Source organism: Phoenix dactylifera, chromosome 2 (assembly GCF_051530095.1).
Source record: "Phoenix dactylifera cultivar Ajwa chromosome 2, Ajwa_hap1_PhDact_Kaust_v1.1, whole genome shotgun sequence".
Lineage (NCBI taxonomy): Eukaryota > Viridiplantae > Streptophyta > Magnoliopsida > Arecales > Arecaceae > Phoenix > Phoenix dactylifera.
The window spans coordinates 44,394,079-44,413,417 of NC_143191.1; the positions used below are offsets into that span (position 1 = coordinate 44,394,079).

General features: G+C 41.5%; 2 protein-coding genes and 1 long non-coding RNA gene across 5 annotated transcripts in view; 1 reads left to right on the top strand and 2 right to left on the bottom strand.

Annotated features, from left to right (window-relative positions):
* The window catches only part of ABCC13 (multidrug resistance-associated protein 11), a 45,579-nt gene extending 43,332 nt beyond the window's left edge, over positions 1-2,247 (top strand). For all 3 annotated transcript variants that reach the window (XM_008805482.5, XM_008805483.5, XM_088716561.2), the window contains 2 exons: positions 511-678; positions 1,969-2,247. In XM_008805482.5, the coding sequence (XP_008803704.4) occupies positions 511-678; positions 1,969-2,049 (249 nt within the window). In that variant the 3' untranslated portion in view covers positions 2,050-2,247. The remainder of the gene's footprint in view (positions 1-510; positions 679-1,968) is intronic.
* A 132-nt stretch (positions 2,248-2,379) lies between these two features.
* On the bottom strand, positions 2,380-8,003 carry LOC149768351 (uncharacterized). Its single transcript, XR_016399482.1, has 3 exons — positions 7,644-8,003; positions 6,716-6,764; positions 2,380-4,190 (listed from the first exon to the last, which is right to left on the bottom strand). It is a non-coding gene; the product is annotated as an uncharacterized LOC149768351 (long non-coding RNA).
* Positions 8,004-13,739: 5,736 nt separating this feature from the next.
* Positions 13,740-14,660, bottom strand: LOC103717192 (early nodulin-like protein 13). Its single transcript, XM_008805480.6, has 2 exons — positions 14,365-14,660; positions 13,740-14,284 (listed from the first exon to the last, which is right to left on the bottom strand). Exons 1-2 carry the CDS (start codon positions 14,543-14,545, stop codon positions 13,917-13,919), a joined length of 549 nt encoding a protein of 182 aa, XP_008803702.4. The 5' UTR covers positions 14,546-14,660; the 3' UTR covers positions 13,740-13,916.
* Positions 14,661-19,339: the final 4,679 nt, after the last annotated feature.

Below are 19,339 nucleotides of genomic sequence, written 5' to 3' on the forward strand. Positions count from 1 at the left end.
CAATGGCTGAAAATAGCAGATAAGGTATCTCAAACATAAGACTAAGTTTTAGAGTATGGTGGTTATTATATAGATGTTTGATATTTATACTTCTGAACCAGGATTTTCCGCATAGATTGTTCTTTACAAAATTGAAAGTATGATTCTGTCTTGTGTACTTTATAATTTTCAGCATAGACCCTGTTTTACAATTTTATATATTTTATTCTCAAAAAGTTTTCTTTTTTTATGTACTCATCTGATCACAATATTGTGGCATGGTGCTTGAAAAGCATGCTGATAATCAATGATTGAAAACAATAGTTAGCATCAGATTATTTTTTTATACAAGAATTCATTAGTGTCTCACAAATGGTTATCAATCAATATTGTTAAGGCTTAAGAGTAACTTAAGTTGCATTATATATCTAACTCAAACATTGCTATTCTTCGTCTTGCAGGTTATTTTTTAACCATAGCTAGGAAAATTCAATTAAAATCTTGCTTAACAGACCACTTTTTTTAATGCAGATACTTTGTTTGGATGAGTGCACAGCCAATGTTGACACTCAGACAGCAATGATACTACAAAATACAATTTCCAATGAATGTAAAGGCACGACAGTTTTGACAATAGCACATCGCATTTCTACGGTGTTGAGCATGGACGAGATTTTAATTCTTGACCATGGGAACCTGGTAAGATTAAACCAATTTTCATATGTATATCCAATTTATGTTTATAGAGAGAGAGGGAGAAAGTTCTGCTCAAATATTTTAATCATTATTGTTATTTGACAAGAATCTGTAGGTTTATAGCTAAATATTAGAATACTGATCATAACCAGTAACCTAATTTCATTTATTCGATGAAGTTGGTGCACATTGTTTTTAAGCATTCATCCTTGCCTAAGGTCATAAGTTCCATCGCAAGGGACACTTCAAGTTCTTTTTCACTTGCTCCATCCTGGACTTCTATTGTCTTCCCATGCTATTCTCAAACTCTTAGGTCATACATGAGCCCCTTTATTGCCCCATTTTCTAAGAGAAATTTTTAGAACTTTTTGGCTTTTTTGTCTAATTGTATCTTTTATAAGTACTATTCTATGTTTGTTTTTTCTATATTCATTTTCTAATGGTATTATTGTATTCTGCCTCTCCATATTCATGGAGTTTTCTAGATAACTGTATAACTTTATTTTTAAGACTCAACTAAGTCTTAATCCCAAAGTAGTTGGTGTCTGCTATTGAGCTGAATAGTATAGGAGATAGATATTCTCATGAAGCATCCGAGAGGCATAACGGAGGTGATAAAGGGCAGTCAAAATGAGTGGAGTTAGAGCTTCCGACAGTAAAAGAAAGATTGATCTTAAAGAATCAAACTAACAAGGAATATTTGAAGAACCAGTGGTTGATGCAGAAGTCAGCGAGAGGCTTCTCAAAGATCATCAAACAATGCTGAGATGGGAAAGAGCTCAATGGTTAAAACAAACATGAAACAAAAGAACAATGTCAGAAAGGAAGAGTGTGGTGGAAAATAAAAGATAACAAGGAAACCCAAAAAACTTGTAAGAGGAAAAAGGGTTGAAAAGGAGGAGAAAAAGGTTCATACAAGCAGCCCACCTCCCACGCCGTGCCCTCACCTGACCAAAACAACAACATGCATACACAACAAAGGGACACAATTGGGTATATTCATAATATAGATGTACATACATCTATATTATGAATATCAATTATGTTAATGTTCAAACCCCTGTGCGACAAAATGGATGATATAATTGATGTCCCATTGTTCACACTGATGCTTTATCATAACTACTATTGTCTATAATTGCATCTAAGTTGATATTTGTTATATGTGATCACGTAGTTGTTGCCTATATCTGCTTTGTGAACGCTAACATGATTTATTTGATATGATATCAATTGAAAGGCCTTTTTTCCTTTCTTTTCTTTTTAATTATTGTATTGTTGATCTCTTTGTAGGTTGAACAAGGAAACCCACAAGTTCTTCTGAAAGATGAATACTCTAGATTTTCGAGCTTTGCTCGAGCATCTACAATGTGAATGAGAAATGATTTTTGAAGCTAATGCATCCACTATGTTTCCTGTATGGTCTTTTAAATGCTAAAGTTTTGTCACTAAGACAAGAGATTGCTGCATCAATTTACCACCTGAAAGATCATAGATGATGTAATGAAGATATGTTACTGCTTGGATCAGTCTCATTTAGACTATATTGAAATTTCTGTCATGTTGCAATTATATTCTTTTGTGTTTGTGACTTGATAGGGTTGTTCCTGTGCTCTTTTTAATCCATTGATATGCTTGTTAATCCGAGCTGTACTCTCAAAAGTGAACTTTATAGATTGAATATTGTCAACATGCGAGGAGAATAGGTGAGACCACAGTTTGTTTCTATAAAAGGTGTCCCAAAGCTTCGAGTTCTGCAATATAATTGAAACTTTAGGATGAAAAATTGGGAACCAATGGAGCTTGTCCATTGAATGCAACATGGCTATTGGATTCTTCTTCTGAGGAGCTTTCAAAGCGGGATCGTTCCAACGCGCCCACCTTATCTCTAGATATCCAAGCTTCGGACATCTACAATGCGAATGCAAAATGATTTTGGAAGCAAATGCCTCCACTATGATATCTGTATGGTACTTCAAATGCCACCATTTAGTATCTAAACTGTTCTGAAATTTCTTTCTTTCACATGCTGCAACTATATTTTTTTGTTTTTGTGACTTGATAGAGTTGTTCTTGCACTTTTTGAACCCTTAGATATGGTTTTTGATAGTATGGCCTTACATTGATACATGGCTATTGAATTCTTTTGAAGCTGGTGGTATCGAGCATTGTTGTTGCTTGAGCTATATTGCTACCTCAAAACTTCATAAGTGGAATAGTTTGTTGGGTTATTCTTTCGAACTAAAACAATTTCTATTGTGAATATGACATGTTTGTAGCCCTTCTCAATTTTAGAATTTTAGCCTTTTTTTTGCTTTGCTCTTTGATCACAGAACTCTAAAATGTGCCATTTATTATCTGAAGCCAGAAAATGTCTTCTCTCATGCTTTTAAATTATGGTACTCATAATCCTATAGCAGTCTGCAGTTCTGTGCGCCTTTCTACATTATGTAGATATGATGGTTACATAATATGAAGATGCATTGTACATACAAGGTGGGTTGGTGACCAAGTGTTATAAAGTTGTAATGGCTATTTTTGAACTCATTTAAGAATATTCTATAATAATGTGAAATTATAACAAGAAAATTTATGCCCGTCGTTTGTTATGTAACTGTTATATTTTTTTATGGTGATACCATATTTTCCCACAATAGCTACTATCTAGTATTTATCTTACTGCTGTTATTCATTATTTCTTGGTGTAACAGTATTTCTTGCCATAACAGCATAGTTACCATCATAGTGCAGCAACAAACGAGGAAAAAACTTTTGGACATTTTAGCGAGATAATGGTCTGTTGTATGTCATTTTCCTGCCGATACAAGTTATAGTCTAACTGCTGCTGAACTGTTGACAATTTTGTTGTCAAAACCTTTCAAAAAGCTACAAAGTGGTTTTTATGATTTTATGCTTTGTTCTCAGAACTCATTTGGAAGGTTATAGACAGCATTCAGTTACTGCAAAATCATAAACAACTTGTAAGTTCAGGCGTCCTTCCCTTGCAAAACTTGATATCTGACCTTTAATCATCCTGACGGCTTCCATGTAGCTTCGCGCTTTGTAGGCTTAACTAGCATAACCTCCAAGTTCGCTTAACTTTTTCGCTGCAGCTGTTCGCAATGTTGTGGTGCCAAAGTCTGACATGTTCTAGGTCCATGATGAGCTGTTGGCTGCAAACTTCATAGCAAAACCATGCTGCAACTCTCCTGGACTTTTGTCTGTCATGAATTCTCAAAACAAAGCAGTACTCAAGAGGAGACGCTTTCCTATTGTTAGATAGTGATATCAGAAAGAGATCACTCATATTTTATATTTATTTATATAAATTATTATACTTATATACTATAAGTTTAGATATAATAATAATCATTGTTGTTGTTCAAATTTGGCGCGAGGGTGACCACGCCGGAGGAGTCAAAGGGAGCTGCCGGCTGGAGCAGAGGAAGGAGAGCCACCTCCCGCGCGACGGTGTACCTGCACAAAGTTTCACCACCCCCCGCGCGATAGTGTACCTGCACAAGTTAGAGTGGATTTTAGTTGGTCCCCGAAAAAGGGTCCCCCTTGCGTTACTTGATGGGGGCTATTTATAGTCTCTGTAGAGATGTTTAGGTGGCAGAAGTATGGCCCGTTCTCATCATAGGAGGAGATGGATTTTAGATAGATGGCGCGTAGTTAGAGCTTGCTTGAGGCGCACGGTGTAGACTGTTCCTGTGGACGGTAAGGCGTTGATAGGTGTGACGGATTAGGTTGGAGCTGCATGGCGTTATCCTTGGCTGTCGTTGGCCAGCAAGCAAAGCATGACGTGGTGACGTGGTAATGTACGGCCATGTAGGCGGGCTTAGGCACGCACGTAGATGCAGTCGTGGGCGAGGCTGAGCTCGATGAGAGGCCACATCATATATTTGGCAAGGTCGGCTTGGCAGGTGCTGAGGTCGGCCTCGCTTTCCTGATTCCGAGGTTCGCTCGGTAGGGCGGTCGGGGCGCGTCGGTGAATATAAGGGCGCCCCGAGCTCGGTCGGGGCGCATGGGCGAATATTCTTGCGGTCGAAGGAGTTCTTGACTCGCAGTTGACACAGCAGGGTATTCCGAGCTCAGGCCTGGAACGTCATTATAGGCACTAGAAGAGGTTGCTGCGGGTCGTAGCGGCGGAGGAGCCCGACCGAGGTCGACTGGGCCTTCGGCGGAGTCCGAGATCGGGCTGGTTCTGGGCAAGACCTCGGTCAGAATGGGATGACCCGGTCGGTGTTGTGGTAGACCCGGTCGGGATGGGACGATCCCTTGCCTTGTGCAGGACAATCCATTTTGCCCCCTATCAATCATAATGATGTATTATATTGTATAAAATAATTATACATGTAAATAATATATGATTTCATGGACCATATATAGATTATAAATATAGTTATCTTGTGCAATATTTGACTGATTAAAAATATACTATATATTATGATTAATATTTAATGTATATTGCGTTCGTTCTCAAGATCTGATGCCGGAAACCTAACCAAGGACCTGTGCTTGACACTTGTTTTAGACATACTGCTGGCTGCTAAATTCATTGCGGAAGACTTTCCATTTGTCGACGCTCTACGCCCAGTCTTGCAATGTGAAGCCTTTCATCTGGCCCCACTTTCCTGAAATCCTTTTAAATCTTTCTTTATAGCATTTTTAATGGAAGTACCTCTTAGTTCACGTTCTAAATTCAGCAACCTAGAGGAATCAAAAAGTGAGAATATAGTTATCAAATATCACAAGTGTTTGTTCGGGTTTGTATCCGTTCTTGGTATTTGGGTAAGGTGGTGGGGATTTGGTTTCGGTTTGAGCGAAAGGTGAGATGGGTATAAAACAGAATGTTAGAATTAATATTTCCTAATCTCGAAAAAAGAAGTATTTATTAAATAATATAAATAACAAATGCTACGGAGACATTGACAAGCCATTTTGGCTCCTCTTTCGGCCCCCATCCTAGTCCAAGAGTATACTAGCGAGAGTTGCCAAAGTGGATGTTAAGCTACAAATTCAGAATATAACATGGCTATACCATCAAAAAGTACTTCTCACAATGATATAAAGCCAACCATTATATCTTAGCTTCCAAATCTAATTCCAATAAAATATAATAGATAAAAAAATCAATTTTATCATTTATTAGATAACAAATTCAACATTCAACATCGGTTCAGAGCACCTAAATCCAAATATTTAAAAAATTACTAAGCTACAATTAACAACTAACTAAAGAATAAATATTCTGCTACAAATCGCCAAGCTTGCTAGTGCACTCTAAGCTTAGACCATCCTAATCCTACTCGTCTGGAAAAAAAATATAGATATGTGAACAATACAACTTAGTAAATAAATCTTACACTATTTTATCGGATCAAGCATAAGTTTTTCGATGTCAATGCATTATTTAAAAAAAATAGCAGTTATAGCAATAATAATGTATTTCATGGTACAATATATCAAATAAGTCATAAAACAGATCATGCATGAACAAATTATCCATATTTCATAAATATGTTTATAAGTTCATTTTGCAAATAAATTTTTAAATTATTTTTTTGCCATTTAGCATATCATAGTTCAAAATATTGCTCATAGATGTTCGTACTACGGTCTCTTTATACCTGTGACAGTACCCATGTTTGCAATAGATATAGATTCATATTTCGTATGACAACTTTATACCCACTAGCAGGGCTTGTACTCATATGGATGCTAGCTCCAGGAGTCGATCTTTCCAATTCTAGAAATCATATATAGCTATTTGAGAGCCTTTAAAAAACTTATATCTTTTTTTCTTAAAACATACACATAAATAGATGAAAAATACTAAATGGAATAATCATATCCATATGTTATAAAAAAGTTTTTTCATTAAGACATTCATAGAACTTTTTTTTATAATAAAACATAATTATCATAACATATATGCTGATCTATAATTTTACGAAAAATATGATATTTTTGAGGATAAATCTTATGCGTAGAAAACATGATAATTTGAAAAATAAGGAGTATAAGGTCTACTTACCTTTTTTATCTTAGATTGTCAGACTTCGCTAGGCGACTCCTAGCTAGACCTATTTAAAATATTAAAAATAAAATTAATTTTCATTCAATGACTTGAATGTAATTAAAAATAATAAGAAATATAGACGATTAGTTAGATGATGGCGTTCGACGGTCCAGGTGGGTCAGGTCTAGGTGAATCGAACAATGAATCATAGGGCATGAACTCGATTAAGATCAAGATCGTTCAACAAGGTTCATCATCAAGGTTCATCATCAGTAGGTTTTAGGAACACTCTACCGAGCTGGGGTGGTCGGTCCGACAGGCTACCTAAGTACCCGTGCAATTCAGGGCCTCTTTGAGGGTCGACTCAAGTCCATAAAATAGGTGGACGGACCCGTACTGGAATTCATAGATCTATTTAGAGAGAAAAACATGGAGATGAGAGAGAAATAAACGAGAGAAAAGAGAAAAAAAAGAGAGAGATGGGCTCTCTCTCCTCCTCCCCTTCTTGTTCTTCTCTTCTTCTTTCTTTCTTTCTTTTTTGGTAAACAGGAAAGGAAGGGAGTGGATGATGGCTGGCCATGGTGGCCCAGCAAGGCGACAGCAGGTGGGGGTGGCGGCAGCAAAGAGTAGCCGGCGGCGGCCAGCCAGCCGAATTCAACCTAAATACAGGGCCGAGAAGTGATACTTGGCTCGGTTGTACTCGGATCCCAACTAGTTTGCCAGCGACTGGGGGTCTAGCTCCGGCAAGAGACCAACATGAGGGATCGGTCTTGGGCTTAGGCGATGAACGCCGGCGACGGAGATAGATGGAAAAAAGAAGAAACAAATTAGAAAATAGAGGAAGTGGAGTTCAGCTGATTTTTGGCCAATTTCTTTGCCCACAGTGGTGGTTTGAGGCCGTGGAAGGAAGAGAGGATAAAGGAAAAGAATGCTATAACATTACCTTGGCTCGGATGATGTTGTCAGCCTTGATTTCCGGTGAGCACAGTAACAAGCTGCTGCAATTCTAAAGCGAGAAAAGAGGAAGAAAGAGAAAAAAAGGGCGGTGGTAGTCGATCATGGTGGTTCGCCGACCACTGGAGAAGGAGGAAGAAGGAAGAAGCTGGGGAGGTGAGCGGCAATGGGTTGACTGAGGGAAAGAGGGATTTAAATAGGATCCTTGGGAGGGGGATAAGCTCGGACGAATGATGGCACCGATCGGCCATTCGCCGATTACAACAGCCCCCAACGGCCGCTACCCATTCACACCAGACCGGAGAGTTCGCACCAATTGTGCCTCAGTGGAGACCGTTTGAGCCGTTCAGGCAGGGGATCGCGATTCTCTGTTCTGACTCTTTCCATTTTTTTTCGATGGAAGCTTGTGCTGAGCCAAGCTCTAGTTGGGCCGGTCAAGTGGACCAGGCCATCGCACTGGACCGTTCTCCTTGGCTTGCTAGATCAGCCAAGGAACTAATTCAGTTTAATTCACTTTGTATTTTTCCTTCCCATGGAACAACAAAACAGTAGTTTCCCACCGGGTACAAATGCAAGCACTAACTATATTTGACATCATTCTTATTTAGTTTTGTTTTTAATGAACCCTTGAAGAAGCTTGCCACGTTGTCACCCTCTTTTTTTTTTTTTTTTTTTTTTTTTTTTTTTTTTTTGCTTTAAACGGGTTTCAGACAACGCGTGTCCGAATACACGCAAGAAAATCAAAATACACAATCTCACATAGTGCCAATGGCAGCTCTCTCTCTCTCCTGCCCACAGGACGTATCCGGAATGGTGGGCCGCGTATGCAGCCATCCAGTCAGCCGCCTCGTTGGCCTCTCTGAATACATGCTTGCCTCAAAGGCCACGCCATCCCTCACCATCATCCTAATGTCCCGGATCAGAGGGTGGTCAGTGCTCTCACCACTCGGTCCCCGCCGGATCCACCCAATAACTGTAGCCGAGTCGCCCTCCAGGATGATTGAGCTGGCCCGCAGCACCTGACAGGCATGGCGAAGACCTGCCCAGGCAGCTCGCAACTCTGCCCCTGGAACTGATATGTCGAACAACCGGCAACCGCCCGCTGCCACTACCCTGGATTGAGGGTCCCATATGACGAAGCCAGCCCCGCCTCGCGTACCTCCATCCAACACCGACCCGTCAAAATTTACCTTGAGGAAACTCGGGGGTGGGGGCTCTCAGGTGAAGAACACCGTCCGAGGAGCTGCCTGAGCAGAGAAGGAACCCCAGGTGTCCCGAGCTATCAAGGGTATGTCTGATGGGGTGGGGAGTCTGGACTCCATCGCCAGTGCTCGAGCAGACTCCGCAACAAACCTCGGCGACATCCTGCGCTCGCCGAAAGTGCGAGCGTTCCTTACCAGCCAGATCTGATGGGCTGTGCAAGTTGCTCGGATGGCCTCCTGACATGTCCCGGGACTGGCTAACCATTGTCGTATCAGCTGCAGGAAAAGTCTCCTCTCCTGCCACACCTCCTCCGGGATACCTGTCCACTGTCATGTCGACCTCGCCCAAGTGCACCGAAATAATACATGATCCACAGACTCATCTGCACCGCAAGCCCCGCACTCTGCAGGGATCCCCAAACCACGCCGACTCAGCACTGCTCTCGTCGGAAGGCGGTCCCACATCACCTTTCATAAGGAGAGTGCTGCCCTCGGATGGAGCCCGGACCTCCAAATCCAGGCGCAGTCCGGTCCCCGCTGGATAACCCGGGACAGATCACCCAGCCTAACACTGGCCCTGCATGAGGTGCCCCAGACCCTGACGTCTGGTCCCTCGCATCCTGGTACTGGAAGGGATCGGATCCTCTCAGCAAGATGTGCCCCAAACAACTGATGTAGTCTGGAGTCGTCCCACTCTGTCCTCCCTGGTGCTAGGAGGTCGCACACCCGGAGCCCCTCTGCTGCCTCAGTATCCACCATCGTCGGTCAACATCTCAAAGGAAAAGTATCCACCCACGGATCACCGGTCACATCAATGCTCCGTCCATCGCCTATCAGCCACCTGGTATTAGCCGACACAGTCGGCAGATACCTCCCAATCTCGCGCCACATAAAGGAGATTCGGCGGCCTCTCCATGCCACCTCAGAACCCCCTCGGCCATATCTGGCTGCCATCACCCGGCTCCAAAGCCCCTGTGGCTCTAACAAGAAACGGGTTGCGTGCCGAGCAATAAGGGCCTCACGCCGCTTCAGGAGGGACTGCACTCCCAGGCTACCCTCGCTGATGGGAAGGCAGACCTGCTCCCAGGCCACCAGATGTACCCCATGGCCCCCACCGTGAGACCCCCACAAGAAGCTCCGGAGAAGACGTTCAATCTTCAACAGAGTCGTCTTTGGGACCACAGTGTTGGCCATGAGATATACCGGCATAGATCCTAACACCGATCTGACTAGTGTCAGGCTCCCCATCATGGATAGAGATGATGCCCTCCATCCCTCCAGCCTACTCTCGACCCGCTGTACCAGCCCCGAGCACTCTGTCACCCGTAGTCTCCGGCCTGTGATAGGGACTCCCAGGTAGACCAATGTCCCCTCCTGCTCTGGTATCTGCAGAATCCTCCTGATCTCCAGTCTGACTCTGGTCTCCGTGCTAGGGCTGAACTGAATGGCTGAATTCACGAAGTTTACTCTTTGTCCGGACGCCGCACAGTAACCTGCCAGCACTCTGCGAAGTACCCGTGCATCAGAAACCCGCGCCCTAGTCAAAAGAAGACAATCGTCAGCAAAAAGTAAGTGAGAGATAGGTCCTGCCCCCAGTGCTGGGACATAGGCCTCCAGCTCCCGGCTAGTACACGCACCCTGCAAGGCACGAGACAAGATATCAGAACAAATAATGAATAAGTAAGGGGATAAGGGACATCCCTGCCGCAGCCCCATAGTGGACTCAAAAAAAACCCGACGGTATGCCGTTGACCAAAATAGAGAACTTTGGCCCCTGGACACACCTTAGGACCCATCCAATCCATCGCCTGTGGAAGCCGTAGGCCTCTAGTGCCCTCCAAAGAAAACTCCACCTGATCCTGTCATATGCCCTCTCCATATCCAGCTTGACTACCATCAAGCTGCGTCGCTTCGATGCTTGCTGAAGATCATCTTCTGGGCCAACATAACATTGTATCGCATTCATGACCGGCACAAATAGGTTCTTTTCTTTCAGTAGAATGCGGAACATTGCCATAAAGTTAGCTTCCATATTGCTTTAAAAATCCAACTCATGCATTATCGCAGATTTTTTTTTTAAAAAAAAGCTTTTAATCGAAAAGAGCAATTTCACATCAACACTAAAGAAATCTTCATTACAGGAAGGCATCATCACAATTTAATTATAAAAGCTGCTAATTGCTTTTTTTCCCCGTCTTCTTTTAATCAACTAGCTAGGAAATCCAAGGCCTTGTGGAAAGCCAAACCGAGCTTTCTCGCAACATCCATGGATTTGCTATATATAAGTTACCAAATACTAACATAAAAAGAATTGTGACAAGAGGGGAAAACAGGAAAAAAAACTCCAACATGAACGCAACCAGCTTCCTCAGCTCGTTAAAAGCTGGCACCCGCATCACGTCATGAGTCATTAGCCGGATCACCGAGCGCTGCCATCTCCACCGCCGGCGATGACCTTGGCGACCTCGCTTGGGGTGCCGTTGGGCTTGGACTTGGCGACGAGGGTGAAGTAGCCGAGCGTGGCCACCATGAGGAATCCTCCCACGGCCATGGCCGCCGGGCACTTGGGCAAGCTCCGCCGCTGGTGCAGCACATCGCCGGTCAGCGGCCTCGGTGGCTGCTTCGACTCCCCCGCCGCGTGCCTCGTCATCTCTCTTCGTGCGTGGATCAGAAACTGGAGAGAAAGGTTTGCTTGCACGCCGATCGAGAACCCGGTCATCTTAAACACTGCTGTTTGACATGTTCTTCGTGACACGTGGCATCATCATATGAATTGGCCATGAATAATACGAGATCTCCACCCGACCCGCATTTAGACGCGGCCTCATATCTTCTGGAGACACACCACGTAAAACAACGTAAATCTCGAGAGAAATAGACGGCATTTGCGGCCAATCCAAGCAAAAAAAAAATCGGTCTTCTTGCCTACCAGTGGCAGAGCCAGACCTTGTCGCCAGGTTTCGCCCCACCACAAATCTTCCAGTTTACGAAAACATCTTCTTGAGGTTCAAATCTGACCGAGGGTGGCTACACCGGAGGAGTCGAGGAAGCCGTCGAGATGTCGGGGAAGAAGGCGAGATCTGCCGCCCGCACGCTGGAGTACCTGCACAAACACTGGTGAGGATCTTCCGACTATCAAGTTAGGGAAGTATATATTTAGTTTTGCCAAAAAAGAAGGTCCCTTTGGTGTTACTTGACGGGGCTATTTATAGTCCTGATAGAGAGGCCCAAGTGTCGGAGACATTACCCGCTTTCATCATGAGGGGGGATGGCTCTGAGCCGGATGGCGTGCAACTAGAGCTGGTTGGTAGCGTGCGGTATCCCCATTCGTGAGAACGATAAGGTGTTGACAGTCGTCTCAGGGTATGGTCGAAGTAGTCATGGAGCCGTCCTTTGACTGTTGTGGACCAGCTAGTGAAGCGTGGCGTAGTAGTATTGCAATGTACAGTCACGTAGGAGGACGTGGGTGCGCACATGGATGCAGCCGTTGGCAAGGCCAAGCATGTCGAGAGGCCGCATCATGCATTCGATGAGGTCGGCTTGACGGGTGCTGTAGTTAGCATATTGCTGAGGAGGGCGCCCCGAACTTGGTCGGGCAAGTCGACGAATACAGGAGGTTGGGAGAGCTTTCGGCGGAGTTCGAGGTCTGGCTGATTCTGGGCCGAACCGAGGATACATTCGATTGGCATCGGTGCTTATTGGGCCGAAATTGTGTGGCCCTTTTGTTATAGGTTGAACGATCCATTTTGTCCCCCATCACATCTTGTATTTGTGTTTGATTTGCAGTGCAAAAGCGAAGGAAACGATTTAGGTATGCGGGACGCCCACATACAGCGAGATGTTTTGATCTGCAGTTGCCAACCGAACCGTTTCGAAAAATAAATCTGTGGTACTGGAGTTTTTAGCATCTAATAGTAGATTTAAAAATTACTTAATTCATTTTCTTTAGTGTCCTAACGGATTCATAGTCTACTCATACTCCATGCACCCATGTCCATTTTATTTGCTCCCAGCATCCATTTCGGCGGTTACACCATCACAGTCCATAATTTCATCCAAAAAATTTAACTGGAAGATATCATTTAGGTTCTTTGGTACTATCACAATCCACAATTCTGCATGGATTTTGACATATTCCTCCCGTTTAACCATGGCGTCTTCGTCAAACTAAAAAATTAAATTTTTTCAATTCCAATAACAAGCACCATAATCGACTTATGGCCAGTGTCTCAATGGGCCTATGTCTCCTAGTTCATATAAGCCATGGGTCAGATTTTACCCCAATAGCATTTGTTATAACCCACGACTTCATCCAAAAAACTCACTAAAATGTATTATATAGTTTCTTGACACGATTTACCCAATATATAACTGATATGGGATTACACACACACACACCATTCTTCCTACTTAAATAACCACACATTTGTTATCCTCTCGCTTTCTTCCAAAAGCATGGGATACAAATTTTGTTTGAACTAAAATTCAGAAAGGCAAGCAATGTTTCACCCATCTGCGCCCCACAGATAAAAAAACCGCCAGCACCCGCGGCACATTGCATTCGTAGGGATCCATTTGCTTACCAGGAAGAAAATGGAAGGCAAAGAAGAAATTTCAAACAGATTGGGTGATGGAGAATTTGGAAAGAGTGGAAGAAGAGAAATTTTCTAGACCCAAGTTGGGGCCCCCCATGAGCCTCTCTTCCGAGCTACAATAAGATACGAGTTTTTTAGATAAACTTGTTTTCGGTATTCTTGTCATGTTCTGATTACAATTCCTTCTCTGTTTTGTGCTCGTTCTTTGTATATCGTTTCATGCTCTCATTAAATGGATGGATAGGAAATCCCTATCTTTTCATAAACAAAACAAATTATGCTAATATATGGAAGCAATGCTCAAAACAATGAGGGACAATATATATAAATTGAATACCATCAAAAGAAGCACAATCATAAGCATTCTCGGCTCTATGAAACCTGAAACCTATATAAATAAAATTAAAAAAAAAAAAATCCAATCCCCTTCCCCAAAAATAACCAAAATTCATATCAAACAATCCCTCACAGAATCATTCCCACCAAACCCATGAGCGTCAGAGCACCCACCAAGCCCCCTTTAATCCGCACAGCCAACTTCCGACCACCGCTCACCGGAGCCATCGCCGGACCATCGTACTCCACAGGGGAAGGCGCAGGGGAGATCCCACCAGACCAGCGTTGCCTCTTCGACATCACGACCACGATCATCTTCTCCCCCTTCTCGCAGGCCCCCGCTGCTCCACTGATGAAATAGTACGGCCCAGATCGTGGGAGACTCACCGTCGTGTTCCCGTCCTTGTGCTCGGCGATCGGGCTCGATGTGTTGCAGCTCAGGTAGTCCTCCCTCCTCACCTCCAGCACCGAATCCTTCGTGCCGTCATACTTCCAGACTGGGTTAAGAAGAGCCAAAAATGTTAGCTTTGGTCTTGAATCTTTATGGTCGAGAGGAGAGGAAAGGATCGAAATTTACCGAGGCAATCCCCGACTTGGAAGCGGTGTGCCTCAGCCCACCGGTTGAGGGTTTCTGATTTAGACGAGGGGATTTTCCATGCTTCGGTGTCGCCTCCAACCAAGAAGTCCTTAGCTTCAGAGCTGCTGACGATGAGAAGAAGCGCAAGGGATAGGAGCGTAGAGGAGAGCAGCGAGGCCATGGATGGATGGATGGATAGGGAGAAAAGTGTCCGAGTAGTAGCCAAAGGAGGGAGAGAAGGCTTAGTTAAAGGACTTCTGTGGCTTTTGGACGGTGACCTGAGGTTGGGGAGAGACGAAGGCATTAGGCTCTATTTAAACTGGGGGGCAAGCGAAAACTAGCCGTTGGAAAAGATCGGGTAGCTTGGTTAGGGCCTTCGTTGCAACAGGAGGCGGCCCACTTTTTTGGGCTGCTCTCCAGCGACCGTTTCCCATGGGACCCATTCTTCTGTCGGGGTCATAACGGTCGGGAATTCGGCGGCTTTTCATTTTTTTTTTTTAATTTTTATTTTTACTTTTTGTTTAAGAAGCAGCTTTTTATCATCGGCCGGTGTTATCATGCCGCTGAAATACAAAGGTCCAAAAAAAAAGTGTTTTGAATGCTCTTCATATTTTACTCCAATTCGTACAGAAATTAAAAATAAAATTGTATATAAATTTATTTAATTATTATTTGTTTATAAAAATATTACTTGTTTAGATTCTTGAACAGTTTTGCTCATGGAAGGTAGTTCTATCCGTCACACCAAAGAAGGATTCACTTTGCTTAGGTGAATCATCTGGTCACAGATCAAAGCATTTTCTACTTGTATAGGTCTCAAAGTAACTAATGGATGATCTTTTTTGTGAAAGATTTTTTAAATATGCAATATATATTTAGACTATTATTGGTTTCATACTTAGATATCATGAAAAATTTGTTGGAAGACCTCCAAATGTGTACCGTTGTGTTAAATAGAAAAATATCTGACGTTTTCTTTGCAAAAAAGTTATTAAATTGATTTATATTAAAATTTATTAATTGAAATTTTGATTTGTTTCATTTTTTGGAATATATGGAAGGAAAAGAAGGTGGTGTTTTCTTTTTCATTCATGATAACTTTCTTTAGCCAAATAATTCTTCAATTATGCATAATAATCAAATGAAACATGAACTGGTCAGTTGCTCACAACTTTTTTCAAGAAACAGTCTTCAAAGAAAATGATATTGCTGCCAATATATTTGTACTTGAAGTTATGTTTTGCTTTTGGTATTGCTCTCCCTACTTTTCAATGAGCCTCATTTTTTTTTCTTTTTCTTTTTTTGCTATAAAAAAAAAGGAAGAGGAGGGTGAGAAGAATCTCACCCACGTAGCAACCGCTACTGGACCCCCTCCCTGCTAGAGAGTGTTCGATGCAGGTAGAACATTTTTTACTCATATCTTCCCCACCCGTGGCAGAGCCCTACCAGCGTGGCAGCCCTATCCCTTTATGAGTACATCACACCAACACCACCTAAATAACGGCGGACCAGCTAGCGACTCCACCGAACAAATCAAGCAGGAGACATCTAGTCCCCGCATTTAATCGACGCCCGCGCGTTTCAAACCTAGGCCACTCCGGTTGAATCAAAACCCCGTTTCCATCGTGCTACCATCTCGGTATTGGAGGAATAAAGTTATGGCTATTGCAATGATTATTATTAGTTTGTCTAATTGAAAAACATTCCTTTACTGGAATACGATTCATAAAGTAAAATACATCATACTAAATATCTATACAGTAAAATATATCCTATTCAGCTAGCATAGAAATTTAAGTTCAATGACAAAATAGTGGCATGCCTTTTACAATAGCACATTAATTACAACCCTCTTGCCCGGGAAGAGCCCAACCCTAAACACACACATACCCTCATGAAGGCAGAATTGAACCTAAATCACAAGTATTCCAACACCTAGCAGAAAAGAGTCCAAGTTTCACAAATGATGCATGAAAGACAGGTGCTAACTGAGATCCTTCTTCATGGCTGGAATAAATTACAAAGTACTAGCAACTCGTAGGCTCTTCAAACAAGCAACCCAAGATTGCATATTTCTTTCTTTCCCAAGAAAAGATTGCAAGTTTCCAAACAAAAGAGATGGGTTTTCCTTTTTTACAAGAAAAAAAATTGCAACCCAAATCCTTGTCTTAAAAAAAGTTAATCAAAAGATATTATTTAAATTTCTAACTCTATATTAGTATCCAAATCTACTTAATGCATAGCCGATAAGGAACTAAACACATGTCTTTTATAGATTCACACATACTCACACTATTTAAGCTCTAATATCCTCACCAGGTTAAGGATCTAAATCCATTCAAGTACCACAAATCCAATTATTAACAAGATGACCAACTCATGGACAATCCAAATGGACCTATATTGCAATATTCCCTAGTCCATATGGATCATGAGCCAAGTTTGCTCTGATACTATTTATAACAATTCAAAATCTTACCTAAAAAAACTAGTGAAAGCTATAATTTAAGTTCTTTGGCAAGTATCCAAAATCTACTTAGTGCATAACTGATGTAGCACTAAACACATGACCATACATATCCTCGTAGCAAGTTTCACGAATGATGCAAGAAAGATTGGTGCTAACTAAGAATTTTCTTTATAGTTGAAGTCCACTATAAAATAACCCATAGGCTCGGCAAGCAAGCAAGCATAAATTAAAAAACCCTACAAGTTAACCAATAGTAAATAAATAAATAAAAAGCAAAACAAGTAAAAGTAAAGAATCCCCATAACAAGGTACTGTTGAGAGTAACAAAGTTTCTAATTTATTAATCAATGCAAACCTCATACCAAATGAATTAACAATGCAACATTGGGGATTATAGAGGAAACAAGGAAATACGACATCAATAAAAAAATGTTCTTTACCCTTGCAAAGATGAAGACCATAAGACATTATGAAGTCATTAAATTGATTGGCAAATACTGAAATTCACCACCAAATGCCTCAATTCAATTTAAGAGAACTTACCATTCAATACATGTTGCCGAACAACTTCTTTACACACAAAAGTAACTTATCAGGCATTTGCTTCAGTACCCAAGGAACATTGTCCCGAATGACAATAATATAAACAGCACAACGCATGCCACTTCAAGAAATGAATTCAGGAAAGAAAGAATAGGAAATGCAGTTACTACCAGAAAAGGTACATTGAAGAATGAACAAATTGATGAAGATATCTAAAAGAATCCAAGCTGAGAGGATGAAGAGGGATTACTTCTAGGGCATCATAAAATAGCAAAGGAAAAACCTAAAGGATGGCAATAAGGGCGGCAATGTAATAAGATAAAGAATGCAAGGCAATAAAGCAAACAAGATGGATAACAGAGGTGAACATTTAGTTGAATGCCAAGTTAAAATTATGATTGATAAGGTGAGAAATGAATTTATTAGGAGAGGCAATAGAGCAGCACCATGTGAAAATAAAATAGTAGATAACAAACAAGATGATAAGTATCTGCCGAACATCAATTAAGATAATACCAACATTCAAGGGGACACTGGTAAAGAGAGGCAATTGAATCCATGCCAGAGTTGAGGAGAGGGTATGGAAGTCAAGAAAACAAATTGGAACAACTGCCTAGACACTTGGAAATAGTTCTAGATGGACTCAAAAAGAAAAACATTCTGAAAAATTAGGACAAGGACATAAGGTTTGATTGTTGCAGTTACCCAAGTTTTATCGAAAGTAATTTGGACAAGGTTACAGTAATGCTTTTACTTACATAAGGTATAATATATGCATACAGCCATTTCTTATGGTCAATCCTCAATATGAACATGAAATCACTAGAAAATACCAAGATTATGTGCAAATTACCAACTATGACAAATGCCATGACCTTATATCACTTTATTTCTTTGCAACCTCACAAATTACAAACCACCAATGACCAGATAGTATGTGAAAGAAATCCCATGGTAGGCAAAAGAAACCCATGGTTCTGGATCCAAATTACAAGCAAAATGTACAGTTCCAATGACGACATTTCCACCTTAAGCTAAAAATTAAGATTACAAACTAAATATAGTGGTCACTTCATTAATTAAATATTTGGGGAAAAATTCTAAATGTGCTCTCAAACATAACACAATATCTACGGGATGAAGACAATCAGCATGCATTCCAGTACAGAATCATGTAGTTCAGACCAAAAAAAAGAAGAAAATCAACAAACAACTAGTACAATAATGCATGTACTATATCTATTGCTTAGCAAGTACTTTCAAAAACTGAGTTTAGACGACATAATAAGAATAAACAAGCCCCACTCCTAAAATGGCATGGATGCATCAAACACATATATACACATATAGTTAGGCTTGGCTACACTTGAGTGGACCTTCACTCCGATTCGATCAAGTCTAAATTAGACGATAGAGATCCCATATCGATGATCCGAGCTGTTAGACGTGGTCTATTACTTTTAAGCTACTTACAAACCAAAAATCATTTGATTTGAAGACTCCTAACCTATCCATAAGTAGTAAAAAAAACATGCATTGTATCGTACGATTTAAACTATCCAATTTTTTCACCACTTAATGCATAAGCAAGGAGTCTATAAATCATATAATTTTTGGTGTATAAAAAGTTTTGAGGTAGTAGATCATATCCAACAACTTAGATCATCGAAGTGGAACCTTCATTATCTAATCTAGATCCGACCGAATCTGAGTGGAGATGCACTTGAGTGTAGCTAAGTCAAGCTCTCTCTCTCTCTCTCTCTCTCCCCCCCTCTCTTGATACATACACACATGTACGTAACAAGGTCCAAAGCGGTAACACCCTAGAAGAACACACTGAGCAAAAAATAAACTAAATAAGTTAAAATATCCATTAAAAGATCTAACTAGAATCACATTTAAGCTATCAAAAAATACAAAGTGCTCCAAAAAGCATTAGAAGACGATAGCACCAGCCAAAAA